The 18,754-nt window shown below is 33.0% G+C and overlaps 1 protein-coding gene across 3 annotated transcripts in view; it reads left to right on the top strand.

Annotated features, from left to right (window-relative positions):
• The window catches only part of LOC129222732 (dual 3',5'-cyclic-AMP and -GMP phosphodiesterase 11-like), a 166,847-nt gene that overhangs the window by 25,916 nt on the left and 122,177 nt on the right, over window positions 1-18,754 (top strand). For all 3 annotated transcript variants that reach the window (XM_054857264.1, XM_054857266.1, XM_054857265.1), the window contains exon 2: window positions 10,490-10,708. In XM_054857264.1, the coding sequence (XP_054713239.1) occupies window positions 10,657-10,708 (52 nt within the window). In that variant the 5' untranslated portion in view covers window positions 10,490-10,656. The remainder of the gene's footprint in view (window positions 1-10,489; window positions 10,709-18,754) is intronic.

An 18,754-nucleotide genomic window follows, 5' to 3' on the forward strand; every position in this document is an offset into this window, starting at 1 on the left:
AACAATCTCAAGACGAAGAGACGTCATTTCCTCACATTAATTTCTAATATAGCATTTTTTACTAAAACCCATCTTTCAGCGACTATCATCCCTCAATCGCTTGCTTGTTTTAAAACAGCTTGTAACTCTCAAAAACAAAAAAACTGTTAGAAAAAAATCCTTTTTCCGTGAGAAAGATCAGAACCATTCACGTTTAAAAACTTACTCACGCGCGGACAATTTATAAACTACCATAATTAAGCAAAACCTTTTTCAACAAAACCAGCATTAGGAAAGAATTCTAAAAGGGGAATGCAAAAATCTAAAATTTGTCTAAATTTAAAAATTTGTCTCTTGATAGTTTAATGCTCTTATTATAAGCATATGTTTTAAGCTCCTTATCCAACATTCAAAAAGATATCGCTCTGGTAAAACTCATATCTTACAGCGAATCGCACAAATATTATCTAAAATCTAAGCTTTTTACTTTCGAAATCATTCTTCGCCATTATTTTGATAGTATGAAGTTCTTTTTTTCACAGACATATTAGGAATACAAACTGCATAATTATGATCACGCCGTTCACACAGTTTTTGGAAAGAAAAATATGATCCTCCTATGATCGCTGTGGCCGTAAATTTCTCTCTCTAGCTCCTGTAATCCTATGCTGCAGATAAGGTCGTGTCTGGATGAATACGGCGGGTTCATAATAAAACAAAACTTTATTTATTTTATAAAATATGAATAACTCTCAGAACACTTGATCATAAATTCAACGTTTTATGTTTTATTAAAGCGCCGAACAAAAAATTAAAATGAAAAAAAAAAAAATCTTCATCGTACACGTTTTTTAGTTCAAATAAACTTGCAAGGACTAACTTGGATAAACATTTTAAAATGTCTTGCACATACATTGTTACAAAAGAGTTTTGCCTCATAAGTTTAGAGCTTAATTTTTCAAGGCTGTTTCAGTGTTTAATGCGAAACAATAATTTTAAAACATTATATAAAGCAGTGAGAATTAAAGAGATGCAAGTGCACATTTTGAGTAAAACGCGTTTATAGGTAACGTCCTAGGTTGACTTTCATTGATTTTTTTTTCTAAATCATGCTGTACTGTTTTTTTTTTCGTAAGAATTTTAATGTGTTTTCAAGTATCCCTTAAATAGCAATAGTTACTAAATATGTTTCGGTGCGGAAAAACTAGTTATATAAAGTATATTATTATATTTTCTTACCAAAACTGAAGGGGCAGAAACGTTTTGTATGAAAAAAAGAAGGCACAAATATGTATAAAAATTTTAGAAGCCACTGATATCAAGTGTCTTTTGTACACATAATATATCTTTATGTCACATATAATAGCTCTTTGACTTGAAAAAATAAATAAAATTCTACAACCAATTAGCGTCTACGAGTCAGGTTCATAGCGTTTGATTGCATTATAATTACATTAAATATTTCTATTATATTGCTCTAGTTTTAATGCAAAGCAAAAACGCAGAACGAATTTATTGGGGGAATGCTAAAGGTCAAGTATTCAACGATCTAGTAAAGAGTTGTTAGTTTTATTTCATGCTTTCAGCTGTAATTATGTATGTTGAAATTCATTTTTTGGTCTCATGTAACTGTGGATTAATAATAATGGTCGGTTGTAAGCAAAGTGAAAGTGTTCATCAGGACATTGCCAACTTGGAATAACGGTACCGGAAAATTGGTGCGCGCCAATACTGATAACTTGTGCTACAATGTATGTACATATACACTGAAATCCTAATTTTGCGTCCCGCGAATCTACGTTTTTCCCGCTTTTCACGTTTTTTTTTTTTTTTTCATCAGATCCCAGTTTTCAGTATACTTATGTTAATTTAACTAGGATTGTAAGTTTGTTATTTCTGAATTATCCGCGTTTTAAGTTTTTCCTGGGAAGTAAAAAAAGGAAAATTTTTTTGTAAAATAAGCAAGCAATATTTTTCATTTCTGTTTTTTTTTTTCTTTTTTTAAAGATTATCATCAACGTGGTACTGCTCCATCTGTAGCTGACCTTATGGACTTTACGTCCGCCAATGAAGATGAACAAGAATGCTTCCGGTTCGGAAGCATAGCTCGTCCCTTCTTTCAATATTGTATTGAAAAGTTTTCAAATAGTGATAAATTATTTTCGTTCTTATTCTGACTAGGAACAAATTAAAAAGTATTTTAATCCTGGAAAATGCTGCATTTACTTTGAACTCAATTACTAAAAAACAGTTCACTCTTAGGAATTGTTTTCAACCTAAACGCCCGAATTCGCTACTGAGCGTGTAAAAATATTCTAAAATGGTTTGAAAAAATGTTGTTTTCCTCAAATGTAGATATTATTCCTCTTGAAAGAGTCATCTTCAGTACCCTTAATTTTTTTCCATTTGATTTTTCCTTTCTATGTCGCTCGTTCGGAAGAAGAGTGCCACATTACGAAATTTTTAATTTTCTTTTTTTTTCTCTTAAAAGGCTTCAAATGACGTTATTTTCTTTGGAAAATAATGACAGAATTTTTTTCTAATATTAACCACTGGAGAGCACAACAAATCTACTTTTCTTACAGCAAATTCCCTGATGAGTTAAACCTCAAACGCTTCTCCTGTAAAATTTCATTTCTTTGTATTGTGGCACTCTTCTTCCAAATAAGCGATGTATTTCCTGTATTTTAAGTTTTCCCATATTTTACGTGTTTTTTAACACAGCCCCATGAGAAACGTGAAATCAGGTTTTCGCTGTTCATGCACTTTTCTAAATATTGCGCTTGTTTTACCGTAGCTAGTTCAGCTGTTTCTTTGTCATATTCATGTTCATCACATTGAACTCATTAAAAACTGACTATATTCACTTCGGAAGAAGGATTTTTTTTTGCAAGTTTGTTGTCCAGTGTAATCAATTATCAAGAACAGAAGTCGATTAGCAGCATTCTTGTTTCATGATCAGTTATTACAATGAGTTCCATAATGGTGTCCCACTATTATTTATTAGGTACATGGTTTTACTTGTTAAATGTATTGTCACGTATGATCTAGCAGACCAGCAACTTTGTCAATCAATCTAAATTAATCTCTCTCTAAAAAAATTCTAATTATAAGAAGTGCCGCATCTGGTGGTCTAGTTAATAGATCATTTTAACTTAGAATTGATAATGGTAGTTTTGAATACATTACATAACTTTTAATGTAATCAGTCATGAAATGGATGTTCAATTATTTTTCTTTCTAACAGAGAACTAATGATTTACTCATGTTTACGTTACACCCCGTGTTGCTATATTTTTGAGCAAAATACACAAGAAAGCATCAAAATATAAAATATTAAACACTCTAATATGTAATTTGCTAATTGGCGCCATTTTTAGTGAAACACGATATCAGTTCTAAAGTGTTGTAATACCTACAAATTAGTTTGCGTTGCCTGATCTTAACGGAACTTTCATTAGTTAATATTTTTGCTAACTAAAAACCAAAACGTTTAAAAGTCTTTTTAATATCTGTGCATACAGTATTTACCAATAACTCACAATTCCTGAACAAGTTACTATACTACTAAAGCTCAATTACCTGTATGTAGATTGTCTGTGCAATTTGAAAAGCACGTGATTATTCAGCTTTTGTGGATATTCTGCGGGAAAAAAACTCTCAGTGGTTTGTTAGCGCATCTTTAGATTCTCAAGACGCAAAAATCTGAAAAATAATTACTCTTTTGATATTAGAATTGAAGCATCCACTTTTTATATGAATCTTGCTGTGTATCATTTTTATTTATTGAATTTCTTAATTTTGCTTATTTGGAGGGACTAAATTTGGCATGCTGATATGACATGTCATGCAAATGATGCAGAAATGCTGGAGCTCCCAAAGCTTTTTTTTTTTTTTTGAGCAATCACGATTGCTTATTGTTCTCACTTGATGGTTTTGAATTCCTATCATTTTATTTTCCCACCAGCACCCTCTGCCAGCACCACCGCCGACTCGACCGGCCTCACGATGCTGCTCCTCTTGCGAAAACCGTCTCCAGGTTGCGCCCATACCCTACACACATGCACACACTCATGCCTGCGCACAGACACAAACACACACTCCTATACACACACATACACACACTCATGCCTGCACACAGACACAAACACATATGCCTTCATACACACACACACACACGAACGCCTACACACACACGCCCGTACACACACAGCACTGCATACACAACACGCACACACATGCATACATACACACACACACGCATCCACACACATGCGCTTATACAAACACACACGCGCATTCATGCACACACACGCTCGTGATTGCGAAAAACATAATTTGAAGATGCCAACAATTCAAATTAATATATATATATATATATATATATATATATATATATATATATATATATATATATATATATATATATATATATATATATATATATATATATATATATATATATATATATATTGATTATAAGATTATTTTTGTTCTTGTAGAGTTTACAGAAAAAGAATATATATATATATATATATATATATATATATATATATATATATATATATATATACGTATGTTGGGAAAATAAAAAACATTAATGCTTCAAATGAAAACAAAATTACATTTATGTGCTGCAGTGAAAAAATTGTCTTTTCTCCTGCACCAGATGTCGCAGCTGTGCGCCAAGAAGATATAAAATTGGTCTTGACAAAGCCAATAACTCAATCTAAAAACAAACGGCAGTAATCAATCATATTTTTCCGCGTTGATTTAGGTTCCTCTACTGTTTACTAAATCGAAAACTGTATCTTATTATTCCTATTTAGTGCGTCTTACTATTCCCTGTCACTAAAGGAACAGTAAGACATAATAGCATTTAATTTTTGCCTTATTTTTTTTTCTGTGAACTCGTAGTCAATTCTAGACCCACTATTTTAATGCCTACTCTGGGGCTCTGACCCCTGCTCATTTCGCTCGCAAACTTCCATCTGGCCCAGCTCAAATTCAAAAGCAAAACTTCTCTAACTAAATTAATTTGATGCTTACTTTTAATACACATTCGTACCAAAACTGAATGATATTGTAGGATAAGCAAACCTGAATACCGGGTTTGTTATTGGTTATCTTCCGCAGCTGACGCACATTCGCACATATACAAAGTACATTGCGAGAATTCACATACGTCAAACATTGCAAAAGCCTTGACTCCCCACAATATTACCATTTTTTTCTTTCCGAAAACAAAGCGTACTGTCCAACCACGGATTGCATGGAATTTTCAAACGTCCAGACAAGACGAAAATATGTGAATAAGGAGGAAAAGTAAAAATTTGATGCGCGTATTCCGCTCATTTGAATGAGACTCTGCTTCTGCAAAAGCTGACATCGGTAAAAAAAATAGTAGATTTTTCCATTTCCGGCTGTAAAACGGATGTTTGTCTTTCCATACAATCCGTGGTCAGACAGTAACTTCATACCTAGTTCGTTGTTATCAACAAAGTAGCAATATCATTGAAAAATATTTTGTTTCTGTGCTCAATGAAATAAAAAAGTTGAAAAATCCCTTACTTCAGATGTGAGTGCTGTTTTATTAACATGTCAAAACCATCACAAAAAATCATTTAACTAAAACATTTATTAATTACATCAGATTAAATATAAGATTTATGGAGAAGGACATTCATTATTCATTTCTGCGCATTCCTTGATCAGAAGCGCAGTTTCGTAGAGTAATTAATTTGCTCTGACTTTTAATTAATAATGAACTGTCCGTAGCAATGCCTTTAATGTTGATAAAAATAGTGTTAGTTGAGGACAGTTTTTCCTGCACATAACATCAATTTAATTGATAAAGTAAACGTTATCATTTTGCTGTGTAGTATTTTTTTCTTTTGCTTTGTCTTTTTTTAATTCGAAAAAGAAAAGATGAGTTATTATTAAAATGTTGCAATTTTACGATATCATATAACAGTTTGTTTAATAAAAAAATGCTATTTCTCTCCAGGGGCGGATACAGACTACCGTTTCATGGAGGGGGGGGGGGTCATGCTAAAGAATGATAAGAAGGAACCTAAGGTTTTCGGCACGAAAAGTTTCAAAATGCTTGGATGTCAATAAAACACACGAAATAGATCAAGTATAGGGCTTCTAATAGGCATAACGTTGTAAATTAATTTCATAAGCCACGAAAGAAGAAATTTCAAAACTTTTCGTTCAAAAATAATTAATGAATTGAAAAGTCAACTGAAATCGTTTACATTTTATTCATGCAGTGTTTGAGCACAATGTGGATGGATACTAGTATCGACGGCATAGGAGGAGGGGTCATGACCCCCATGACCCTCCCCGTGCATCCACCACTGTTACTTTTATTTATTAAATACACTTTTTCAAAACAGTTAATGTTGGAAAACACATATTTAAAAACATACTTTCGCAAACGTTTTACACTAAGGAACACAGGCACATTGTCTTACATTTGCACTTTGAAACAGACATACAATAGAAAGAGAATGTTAGTCTAAACCTTTTTATAATTAAGAATATCAAAGCATACATGCTGGGGATCAATAAAAATCTTTTGTAAAATATTGCGTCAAAGTTCAAGCAAGTTTATTCCTACAATAAACAGGAGTTAAAATGATTGAAAAACAGAAACTATGACACAATTTTAGAAAAAAAAAAGTTCACGATGTTTTACCTAAGTTCAATCAATATACTTACTGTGGTTGGTTGAAAGTCAAATTTGAACCATCATAGAAAGAAAGAAATCTTTATGTAAATTCTGATATGGATTTGGAAATATTTTACCTCTCGTGATATGCTATTTTACAAATCTGTAACTGCTATAAAACTTAACTTATAACATATTTAAGCACTGCCGCTAAAAGTGCTTTTAACAAATTTCTAAAATTAATTAATCGTCAAGGATAAATGATGATTTCTAATGAAAATTATATAAAAATGTCAAAGGGAAAGATTCCCGAGAAAATCATGAAAATCTCAGATAGTCAGGTTGAGAATATTTTTCAGTTCTTCATTTTGTGTCTCCTATATCAGTGTGCTTACACAATGTTAGAAAAATTTCAAAAACTTTAACATTTTTCTAATTTAGCATTTTTTAACAGTTGCAAAGTACTTAAACACAACTCCTGACGGTTAGAATCAATTACTTTCGTGTTTTTCTTTATTACTATTTTTTAAAAGTTTTATTTTGACATAAAGGACCGTTCATGCTGTCAGAAAATAATTTTAACTGTTTAAAAGATATATTTTAAAAACATTTCAGCCAGGGGTAATTGAAAGACATCTAATTGATGTTTGAAACTCTATGTTGGTATACAAAAAATCACACTTGTTCAGTCGTGAATGATTTTCTTGTTTTCAATAAAATGTTTTGCATTATTTTTCTCTTCAGAAATATAATTACTCTTGTTTTCCTAAAATATTTTAATATTTTAATACCTCCATTTATTTCTGCTCTGAACTTAACAAATATTAAGTTAAAAAATATTACTTTCATTGCTTAATCATCGTTATATTTCTCTGATCAAATGCAAAAATTTACTGAATGAATGTTTTTCTCCAAAAATGCAAAATTACACATTAACTTTTAATATCAGAAAGGTACGGGGAGTCGGGACTCGTTGGATCTCGGGGACCCAATGAACCGGTCTCAATAGTTTTAATACTATTAATATTTTTTGTTTTAATTTATGACCAACATATAGCTACTTTATTCCTACAAATCCTACGAAAAAATCACATGTTACAGTTATATTGGAAAAAAAAATATTTCAGAAACAAATTTTAATGCTATTTTTTCAGTGTGGAGTAATTTTCACAAGTCTGAATTGTATTTTTTAAATGGTTTTAATGAAGAATGTAGTTATAACATAAACTCCTCCCCTAAAGTAAGTTCTTTTAGTTCACAATTATTTTTAGTTTCTTTATTTTTTGTTATAGAGAAAAAAAATATGACTAAGAAGCCGGGGTAGGTTGGTCCACTTTTAGAAAACCCACAAAAAACGAAAACTTTTAGAAGAATTATAACAGCAATCTTCTAGTAACTGCAACAGTGAAGTTGATGAAAACCCAAGTTGTGCTGATTCTTGAGAAAATGGAGATGGTTCAGAAATAAATAGAGCAAAGTTTAAAATTTGTCAGTTTAATATTTTAATATGTTATATTGCTTTTTAAACTTTTTTCATGCTGAAATCTAAAGAACATAAGTTAATTACAATATTGGATAGTATTTATCATTAAAATTGTTATAAGTTCACTTCATAGAATTCTGTTAAAAAATTAGTATAAGGAACGTAATTGAATTGAACCTTTTCAAAAAAAAAAAATCTGGGATGATTTTAAATATGTAATGAAACTCGCGCTATAAAATAAAACTGCTCATTTAAATTTTTGATGAGATAAAAAATAAAAAGGAGAAAAACGGACCAGCGTGCCCCATCTTCCCCTATTTGACACTTAAAAAAATCGTTTGAATTAGTTTTCAAGAAAACTTTCATCTTGTGACTTTTACTATTCATAAATATCTCAAATTACCTTTCCTCTTTCCGACATATCTCTTAATTTGGCGTTATCTCTACTTTCTTTAATAACTGCTGAAATTAGATTTTAATCAACTCATATGTATCTAATCCACAAACATTTAACGATTTTAATTCTCTACTTTATAAGAATGATCTCAACAGAAAAAGCTAACAATTAATACTATCTGACTAACTTGGGTGAGCTGACAAAGAAAAAAATGCCTTAAAGCTAGCTCAAGAAAAAATCTAGATAAAGCGGAAAAGAGTTAATGAGCCTTAAATAGTCTTATCCTTGAATGATTTGAAGTGAGTCTTTTTACTTACCAGTCTATCTCTTTTTTGTACATTTTTTAAGCTTTTGGATACGTATTTTCGATGCGACTGGTTTTCAAGATTTGATTTATGTGAGAAACGTATCACACTTGGCATCAGTTGGCTTGAGTAATATTTCTGGCGAAAGAAATGTAAGGCTGGTATATGAAAACTTCACATTCGCTTGGCGCAAGCCATTAATTTGAGGGTTAGTCTGTTCCCCTGAGGAATAAAGAAAAGTTATTTTTTTTTTCAGAAACTGATGCACAGTTTTATCAGCTTTTCAGCAATATATTTATTGTCAACGGATTTTTGTCACAGGATCTGGTTTAGTTTTATGATTTTTTGCCTGACATTTGTATAGTTTGTGAAAAATATTTTAGCCTTAACTTAGTTTCTCGATCTTGCCTCACGAGTTAAATGGATCAAGTGCTTAACTTTTGCGATTTTTTCCGTGACACTTGCATAGTTGGAGAAAATTATTTAACTTTAAATACTTTCTCTGTCGTGCATCACGGCAAACGTGAAATAAAAGCTTGACGTAGATGTCATGAAGTAGAGCGTGATGTGAGAATTGCTCCCTTTTATCCGAATCATAGGTAAGACGTTGCCACCAAAGGGGGCGGAACTTTCCGCATATACTAAGGTGGGAAATTACTTCCATCGTTACATTTTTCCGTAACTAAGTCAAAATTAGAGATGTCTTATTGAACAATGTATTTTATTGTGAATTACAATATAATTAGCAATAATTACAGAAGAAATGTCTTCAGGATCCCATCCAACTGGTTAAGCCACAAATAGTAGTAGGTATGGTGACTTTGAAGGGAAAAGTAGAAATGGTTTTTTTTTGATAAATATGTATTTAAAATAACATGCCAAAGTTTGCCTCGTTGCTAAAAGACCTAAACATCAAAAGTGTAGCAATTATGTAGCTTTTGAACGAAACAATAGCGAAATTTAGTGCTATTTAATAATAGTGCGGTATGAAATTACTCGATTTTTAAAAACTTTACTTACACGTTTTCAGCCCCCCCCCCCTTTATTTGGTGGCCTGGGCGTGGACAGTGCCCCATGAGCCCATACCTTAATCTGGCCGTGGGTAGATGCGGAATGGCAATGCCATACAGTGCCAGATTAGGGAAGAGAAAACTGGGACCCTTATCAGACCGTCATCTAGGGGGGGGGGGGGTCAAGGGGTCAATTGCTTCCTCACGGCTATCGGAAATTAATATATTTACATGTAAGTGGGCGTGGGTTTTGCTGTTTTACAGTCAAATTTGCATTGAGTATATACCCTCTGCCCCCCTCCCCCTGGAAATTTTCGAAATGACAGGCCTTTCCGTTGCCCCGGGCGGCAAATTCTAGGGTGTGCAAATGCACCCTATTTCCGTGTTTTTTTTTATTTATTCCCGTTGAAACTAGATATAAAAACCTGAAACAAGATGGTTGGGGTGACAGTTTTAAGTTTTTGCCCCGGTTCGAAAAAATCACAGATCCGGCACTGAATTTTTAAAACGCCATGCATGTGAAAGATCTACTACTATTGTGCTATCAATGTTCTCCGAAACCGCTCATTGTTTCTCCGCATTTCCGCTCTTTTTAATAAAGCATTTATTCACTTATTCCTCCTCTTTCTCTCTCTGCAGGCACTTTCCGGAAGTCGGGCGGAAGCAGCAATCTGGAAAAGGAGGGCGGCAGCGGAAGTCCTTCCCTATGGCGTTTGCTGTGGCAACCTGGCTGGCATCCGCGCGGGGGATCCGCGCTGCCTCCCCATCCCCCTCCCCCGCACAATAAGAGCAGCTCACCGAAGGCGATGGGAGAATCCAGTGACGGAGACGGAGAAGACGGAGGAGCACCGCAAGAAGGTGGATTCAATTTTCACACCTCTTTCCCTTTTCGCAAAGCTTTTAACCTTTTGAACTTGGAGGGGGGGGGGGGGGGAATGATGCTGCATTTACACTCAGGTCCGTGCTTTGCATTTCAGAAAGAAAAGAGTCTGTAGTTTTTATTGTCAAAGAGATAAACTGATGCAGTGAGATGCAAAGGGGCGCAATAGGGTGGTTCAAAAATACATGTAAAAAAAAGGTTTCTCCTAGATACCAGGAGACCTCTCAATATTTTTAGAGTTGTGGTTAGCAATATACTGGAAGAATTTTAGTTTCCTATTTCAACTGAAAGAGGGTGCTCAGCCCCCTCAAATAAAGATAAATAAATACCTTTGTGCTGAACAGTAAAGTAAGAAAAACAACGTTAAAAAAAATAATGCTTTTTTAACGTTGTTTTTCTTACTTTACCCCTCCCCAAAGTTTATCAGTATGAAGAGGGAGGTTAAAAATGCACATTGAACTGAAAAAACAATGCTTCATATTATAATATACACGAGTAATGTGCATATACATTGCAATAAAAAAAAATATTTACAAAAAAAAACAGTTGGGAAAATTGAATGTTTCTAAAATTGCGACATTTTCTATGTAACGGCTAATGTTAAATTGAGGGGGTCATTGAGCACCGTCTTAAAATTTGAGTCAGAAGCTAATCCTTTTACAGCATAATTCTATTAGAAGTGTAAAAAAAAAGGTGGTGTCCTGGACTCTAGCTGAGAAAAAGTTTATTTGAACCACCCTAGAGTGCAAACAGAGGCGGAACCAGAAAAAAAAATCAGAGGGGGGACAGCGTAAAATTTGGGTGGGGGGGAGGTATTTTTAGTTGGTTTTCTATCGTCAAAAAACGAAATTTCAGCGTTTCTCGTGGGGTACATTTCCCCACTTTAGATATGCCTCTGGGCAAGGTCGTCGTAAGAAATGACGGCGTTTGCTGCCAATAATACTTTCTGCCCCCCTCCCTTCCCCAAACACACGGAATGGTGGACGTGAGCCCATGAAGTAAATGCTAGGCAACTATCTAAAAAGTAAACCGACTTTTTTCAATTTAACAATTGCAAGAACTTCCAAGTTGCCCTTGCTAACAAAACTGCCTCGAGTCGATAAACATCAAAGCTCTCGAAGCTACGATACAAAAGCAAAGCATCTAACTAAATTGAACCGACAGTCAAATTTATGGTGGCCAATTTGCATAAACAAAAAGCGCCCTCTTGCGCATAGGCAAATTTTAGGATTTGCATGGATATTTTCCATAGCCCATCCCATCAGTATCGAACATTTTAATATGAAATATGACACATAATGGGGTCGTTTCCAAAATTTTAAAAGTATTTTTTTTTGAAAGAGCATGCTTAAAAACATGGACTCTGACCGTTTTTTAAATAATTTCTTTAAGTTTAATATTTTTTTAAAAATTACTTAAATCGGTGCTCTTTCATCGTTTAACGCTTCTGTCGTGTGACATCACAAATGATGAAATGTCATTCTGTGTTGCCATTCACGGTCCAAAATATTTAATTCGTATCTTTACTCACGTGTATTGGCAACGATATGGTTGATAGCAAGCGTATAGAGCGCAATTGTAATTCGCTTCTTGATTATCATAACGTGGAAATGCGGTAGAAAGATGCGCCATAGTGCATCATTTGTGACGTCATAAAGACGTCGGAAAGAAGAAGACGGAAGAATCGGACGTTTTAAAAAATTAATTAAAAAATAACTGTTGGGAAAATGAGAGTATTTTCTGAGTCCTTTTTTTTTTTTTTTTTTGCTTATTCTATCAATTTTAGTGACAAAAAGTACTACTTTTGACTGAAGGAAACAACCCCATTGAACATGTAATCAAAAAACTATGTGTATCATAAAGATAGGAATTAAATCTATTGTATTAGCATTTTAAAAACTATTTTTTTAAGAAGAATATTTTTTAAAAAATTATAAATTGTTTTTCAACAAAAGTTTGGTTTATCGCACCCTCTCATATCTTGGCATACATTGGCCCGTTGCGATCGTCCCGATGTAAGTGACATCGCAGACTTTACACATGTATTTTACAAACTGACCCCCCCAGAAGTATTTACTTGTTAGATGTTAAAAAAAATAATAATTTTAATTATATTAGCCGCTCTAAGCGAATTTCCTCGATTTTCCAGAAGTGCACTTGGTTAAAGGTTTTTGGGCTTAGCTACAGTGCTTTACACTTAGCAATTTCAAAAGCAAAATGTTGCAAAGGTATGAAAGTTTTCCGTAGAGCGGTCAAAACTTCTGACATAATACTGACACTCCCGTGCCCCACAAGACAGAAAACAAGCAGATCGTTGTGTACTTTAACTGCCATTGAACAGAAAGTGTTCTTATTATTCTTGTAACATACTTTATAAATCATTTTAAATTATGCGGGAACTGAACAGAAAAAAAAAAAAACCTCACGATGTATTATTAAGACATTAAAAGCGTTTCCATTAAGATATTTAAAAAGAGGACGTGATCATTAATTAGAGGAATTGTATTTTGCGCAAGTTTTGATTTTATTAATTTTATAATTGATTACACTACTTACATATGCATGCTGCTGAACAAATTTTAATTCACATTAATTTCCAAACCCGAATTTACAATTTGAAGCAATTAATATTGTTAAACTAGAGCGCAGCAAGGAAAAAAGAGAAGGGGAACCCCCCCCCCCCCCATGCAGAATAATTGGGCTTCAAGTTATATTGCCAATTTTTGAAAATTGTTTTGTTTTTATGCAACGACTGTTATAACGAAACCTTTTTCTCCCATGGAAAAAAATTCAGTAACGCCATTGCCGCTATACATGCATTAACAAGTTGTTCCGTCCATAACTAAACGAGCCTACTTTCCGTTTAGCAATATCGACTTTTCAGTATTGAACCAATGTTCCCTAAATTAGCTAAGACTACAAATTTTGTCAAACATACCTTTTTAACATTTTAAGCTGATTTCGAGAAATAAAATAGGCCTGTTTATCTGATGAAATTGATGCTTAAAAAATAAATAAGCGAACAAATAAAGAAGTAGCACTTTTCTAACAAAGCAGTTAATATACTATTTTCCATTAAAAAAAAGTTATTTCATCGCTTTCAAGAAGAAAAAAAAAAGGAATTGAAATTCAAAACCCAACCAAAAAATAAATGCTATTAATCAAAAAATAAAATCCTTTACTTAGAGCTCTTACTTCCGGGTGAAAATAAAGCGCTGCAGATTTTACCTTTCCCCGTTGGTAAAAAATAATTTAAAAAGAAATAGGGTAACAGGCAAGTGTCCAGCAACAAACAAGGGTCCAGTAACAGACAGTCGTAAGTTTGGATTTAAATAATAAGAACTTTTGGCGGGTTAAACTGATATCGTTGTGACCCATGAATAAGGTGCAACCATCTAGTGTTTATCAGAGTGGATTTTATGAGCCAGTTGGTATTTACAAGGCAGTAGTGGAAGGTTATGAACAACTACCACGAGATCTGCAGGTGTTTCATGTGCATTTGAATTTAATAAGGTTTTAGATCTAAACATAAAGAACTTTTGCACATTTTGAATAGAAAAGGTGAATTATTCCCATTATTCATCCTTTCCTCATCCTATCTGTTACTGGGTATCATCATAATTGTCGGTGTCTGTTACTGGGGGTCGGACCTTTTTTCGAAGTTTAGCAAATAAAAATAGAATTAACTAATTCAAGAGGATCCAGAAGGAGCCTAACGTTAGATGAGATGTAGTTGCACGAGAGAAAAATTGTTCAAAAAGTCTAAATACATCAAAAGGCTCAGAAATGGTGCCGTTACCCTAAACAAATATAAAGACTTTTTTTAAAAAAAAGCAAAATGTCCACTTCAAGAAAACATTTTTATCCTCATCAAAAAAAAAAAAAAGATTCCAAATCGCGCTTTATTTGCCGCTGCCCAAAATAGAATACATAAACTGAAACTTTAGAGTGAAAATAACAGCAAATCATATCAACAAAAATTATTTCTCAGTAAAAAGCATTGCTGCGGAGTCAATCTGAATTTGTGATAAAGGAGTCGGAGTCTGGGGTCGAAGGTTTGGAATTCAAAGATTCGGAGTCGCAATCGAACTGATTTGGGATGGGGTAGTCGTGAGTTGAAAACTTTAACGTTTCCCCCCGTGTCTGAATATCTGCCATAGCTGCGGAGTGTCGGAGTCTGACTAATTTTGGAGTACAAGAGTCAGAGTCGCGGAGTTAATGGCCCTTAAATTCTAGAAGTCGGAGTCGGAAGATAGTCAATATTTTCCCACCGATTCCATAACCTTGGTAGAAACATTTGCGATTTGAATTAATTTTGTTTTGTTTCGGTCATATCATTTCTCAATCATGTCCATGTTAAGTCTACAGAAATTGTATTTTGATTTTTATAGGTTGATTTTTTACCATGTCTTGAAACCAGAAATTGAGAATGTATGCAGTATCTACACAAAATTTTTAATTTTTTCGTGCCCAAAAATAAGTTTTCGCGACATCGTTAGTGTTAAAAAAAATGAATTGTTCAAAAAATGCCCTTGAAATAGCTTAATTTTAAAAACTGTACTCTATACATGTTTCTTATCAAGAGCTATTTCTAACAGAAATCAGTGTCAATACCGAAGTCGGGGAGTCGGAGCCCGACTAATTTTCGGGCACAGGAGTCTGAGTCGAAGTCAAGTGCCCCAAAATTATTGGAGTTAGAATCGGGAGTAGGTCGTCGAGAGCTATTTCCAACAAAATTTGTTTGAAGTAAAGCCGCTTTCAAGTTCGGAATCTATATTGACTTTTAATTTCCCCGTAGGCACTAACGTTAAGAGATTTGAACTGTTCAAAATTGAACGAACAGTTGTTCAAATCAAAAAGATATTTTTGGTACATGGTTCTTCATCAAAAGATTTTTCCTACAAAATTTGTTTAAAGCAAATTCTCCTTTAAGTTCAGAATTTGTATTGATTTTTAGTTTCCCCGTAGGGACTAATGTTAAGGACTTTTGAACCGTTCAAAACTGAATGAAAAAATTTTCAAATCAGAAAGGTTTTTTCTACACGTGTTTTTCACAAAGATCTTTTTCCAACATAGTTTGTTTGAAGAAAATCCGTCTTTAAATTCGGGATCTATATTGCCTTAAATTTTCCTCTGGAGCCTAAAGTGAAGGTTTTTTTTTTTTTTTTTGAACTGTTCAAAAAAAGAAAAAAAAAACCTATATTGTTGAAGTTAAAAAAAAAGGTACTTCCTTTTCCATGTTCTCTGCCAAGAGCATTTTCTAACGAAGTTTGCTTGAAGCAAATTCGCCTTTAAGTGCGGGATTTATATTTGCCTCAACTTTTCCCATAGGTGCTAGTGCAAAATTTTTTTTTGAACTGTTAAAAATTGAACAAAAGATTGTTAAAATCAAAAAGTGAATTGTGGGAATGACCCTTGCTTAGATCTTTCGAACAAAAAAAAAAAAAAAAAAATCCAATCGGACTACGCACTCAAAAGTTATTAGGAGATGGGAGGGGGAACACAGAAAGATCGACAGACATACATTTTCCTTATCTCAATACCCTACTTCACAATTCGTAATTCGATATTTATTTAATTAATTATCACTATTTTAGACCTTATTTTTGTTTTGTTTTTAGCAATATTTTAAAAGTGCATTGTCTTCTTTCATGCCATTTTCTTCTACTTTTACTTTTATGGGAAAGTAGCTAAAAACGTGAAAAATAGTAAAGGAAGGAGGAAAAACGAAAGAGAAAGGGTTCTGCACAAAAAGAAACCAAAACTAAACGAAAGCTTCTATTCTATTCTTCTATTCGATGAGCCATTCAACTTATATATTTAAAGAGGACTGCGTATTTATGCGTTACAAATCTTAACTAGCGTTGATGATGCCACCATGAAAAACTGTACGCAAAAGCTAACACCTGCTTCAAGGTTTCGAGAACTCTTTATAGTTGCAAGACCTATAAACAGATGTTCTCTTTTGCGCAAAAAATTTTTCATTTGTGTAGTATCCAAATTCCTTTTTCCTTGTACAGATATTTGCTCGTTGTAACTGAGTGCTCGTAAAAAACGGTTTTGTGAAAAAAATCATAAACATTTAAACATGCTTGATTTTTTGTTTTTATTTCTGAACAGAACCAAAGAAGTTAGTTACTTGATTTGAACTGTCTTATTGTTTCTTTCTTGTTATTATTTTCGAGGAACGTTGGATTCGAAAAACAGCTTCATTTGCACCCGCGGCTTCAAAATATTTTCAGTTTTTCTACTCTTTAGAAGCCAAGTATGTCGAGGGCTATTTAACTTCAATTTTTTTCATTTGTAGTTATGGTTGTCGCTTTCTCATTCTTCTTTTCTCTCTTTTGACTTTCAACTACAATATCCTCCCCCCCCCCCGAAAGCATATCTCGGAAATGATAACATCCTCTTCAACTTTTTTTTTAAATACTCCTTCTACTCGCGAATTTCAAAAAAAAAAAAAAGAAAAAAACAATACCGCATTATCACTTGTTCTTATGATTTATGCCTTATATGTGACTTTAGGTTCAATTCAAAATTGTAATGGAATTTTTCTAAAAATGGAATAATCTTTTCTGAGGAGGAAATCAACAGACATTTTATGAGTTATACTCGCTTTAAGTGGGGTTAACTCGTTAAAAGAGAGTTTGTTCCCAAAGATTTAGCATTGTACAAGCCAAATCTTTTTAATTTCCTCTCTGAATCTAATTTCTTATCAAAACAGAGCTTGTTAAAGCAGAGTTCGACTGCTTCTTACAATATATATATATATATATATATATATATATATATATATATATATATATATATATATACAATATCGTGAAAATTTATGCTAAAAATTTTCACACCGAAACGTAAGCTTGTCAGGAAATGCTCATTAACATTCACCACAACATCAATTAAAATACATTTCCATTCCTCAATTGCGTTTAGTTTTCCGTTATCTCGCTTAAAATCTTATAAACAGAAAAAACAACAATAATTATATTTGCAATTTACTTCTAGGGATTTTACTTTGGTAACAGTCAGTACATTAATGTATTTAGTTCATTAATAATTGTAGAATATATTGTAGATTTCGGATTTCAGTTTTTTTTTTTTTTGAACAGCAATCATTTGAAAACACTGGCTGGTACATGTGCACTAGATGTAATACTCTATCCCTCCTCGATAATTACATGTCTTGTAAGGCATTAATTACAAACTGAATTCCAGATGATAAATGCCCAGCAATTAGTTATATCAAAATATGAAAGCTACTTGACTCCGTTTTGGTTGAGAGTTGAGTTTTTCATGTACCCTAATTTAATTTGACCTCAAAGCTAATTATGGTTGACGTGTTATTATTTTTTGATGCATTTTTTAATGGAATTGCAAGTATACTGAAAACGAGTCAATTTTGCTGCAAATTTGGTTATATGTTCTGTATGATGTGCGTTTTTTTTTTTTTTTTTTTTTGATAGACGTTCATTGTTTTCAAATTGGTTCTTAAATAATGTATCGTTATCTTATTCTGATACGATAAATTCTGATTTAATACGTTTTTTTTTTTTTTTTTTTGTTAAATATGTTTATGATTTTCATTAAAATGTTGAAAACCAATCTGAAATATCTGCAAAAGCATACTTGGATCGCAAGTCCTTCTTTTTAAAAGAAAGTTTTTAAAAAGAATGAAGAAAGAAAGATTTTTAGCGAGTTTTTCGGATTTGAATAGTTAATGTAAAAAAAAAGAAGAGAAAAGCTGAAAAAATGAAGATTCTAGGCAATATACACTATTAAGCAATATGAAAAAAAAAGCAGTGCTGGATATACGGGGGAACAAACCCCCTTGTAGGGGCGGCAATTTCTTGGAAGTGGTCAGAATAACCTATTTCTGTGGAGATTTTTCATTGAAATTCGGTATAAAAGCTGCAGTTTCAATATTCAAAACTCAGGTTACCTAAAGTGAGCAAATACAACCCAAATTCAAAAAAATAGAATACTTTTATTGTTTGGAGAAAAAGCTTAATCTAACAAAATAT

Source organism: Uloborus diversus, chromosome 5 (assembly GCF_026930045.1).
Source record: "Uloborus diversus isolate 005 chromosome 5, Udiv.v.3.1, whole genome shotgun sequence".
Classification (NCBI taxonomy): domain Eukaryota; kingdom Metazoa; phylum Arthropoda; class Arachnida; order Araneae; family Uloboridae; genus Uloborus; species Uloborus diversus.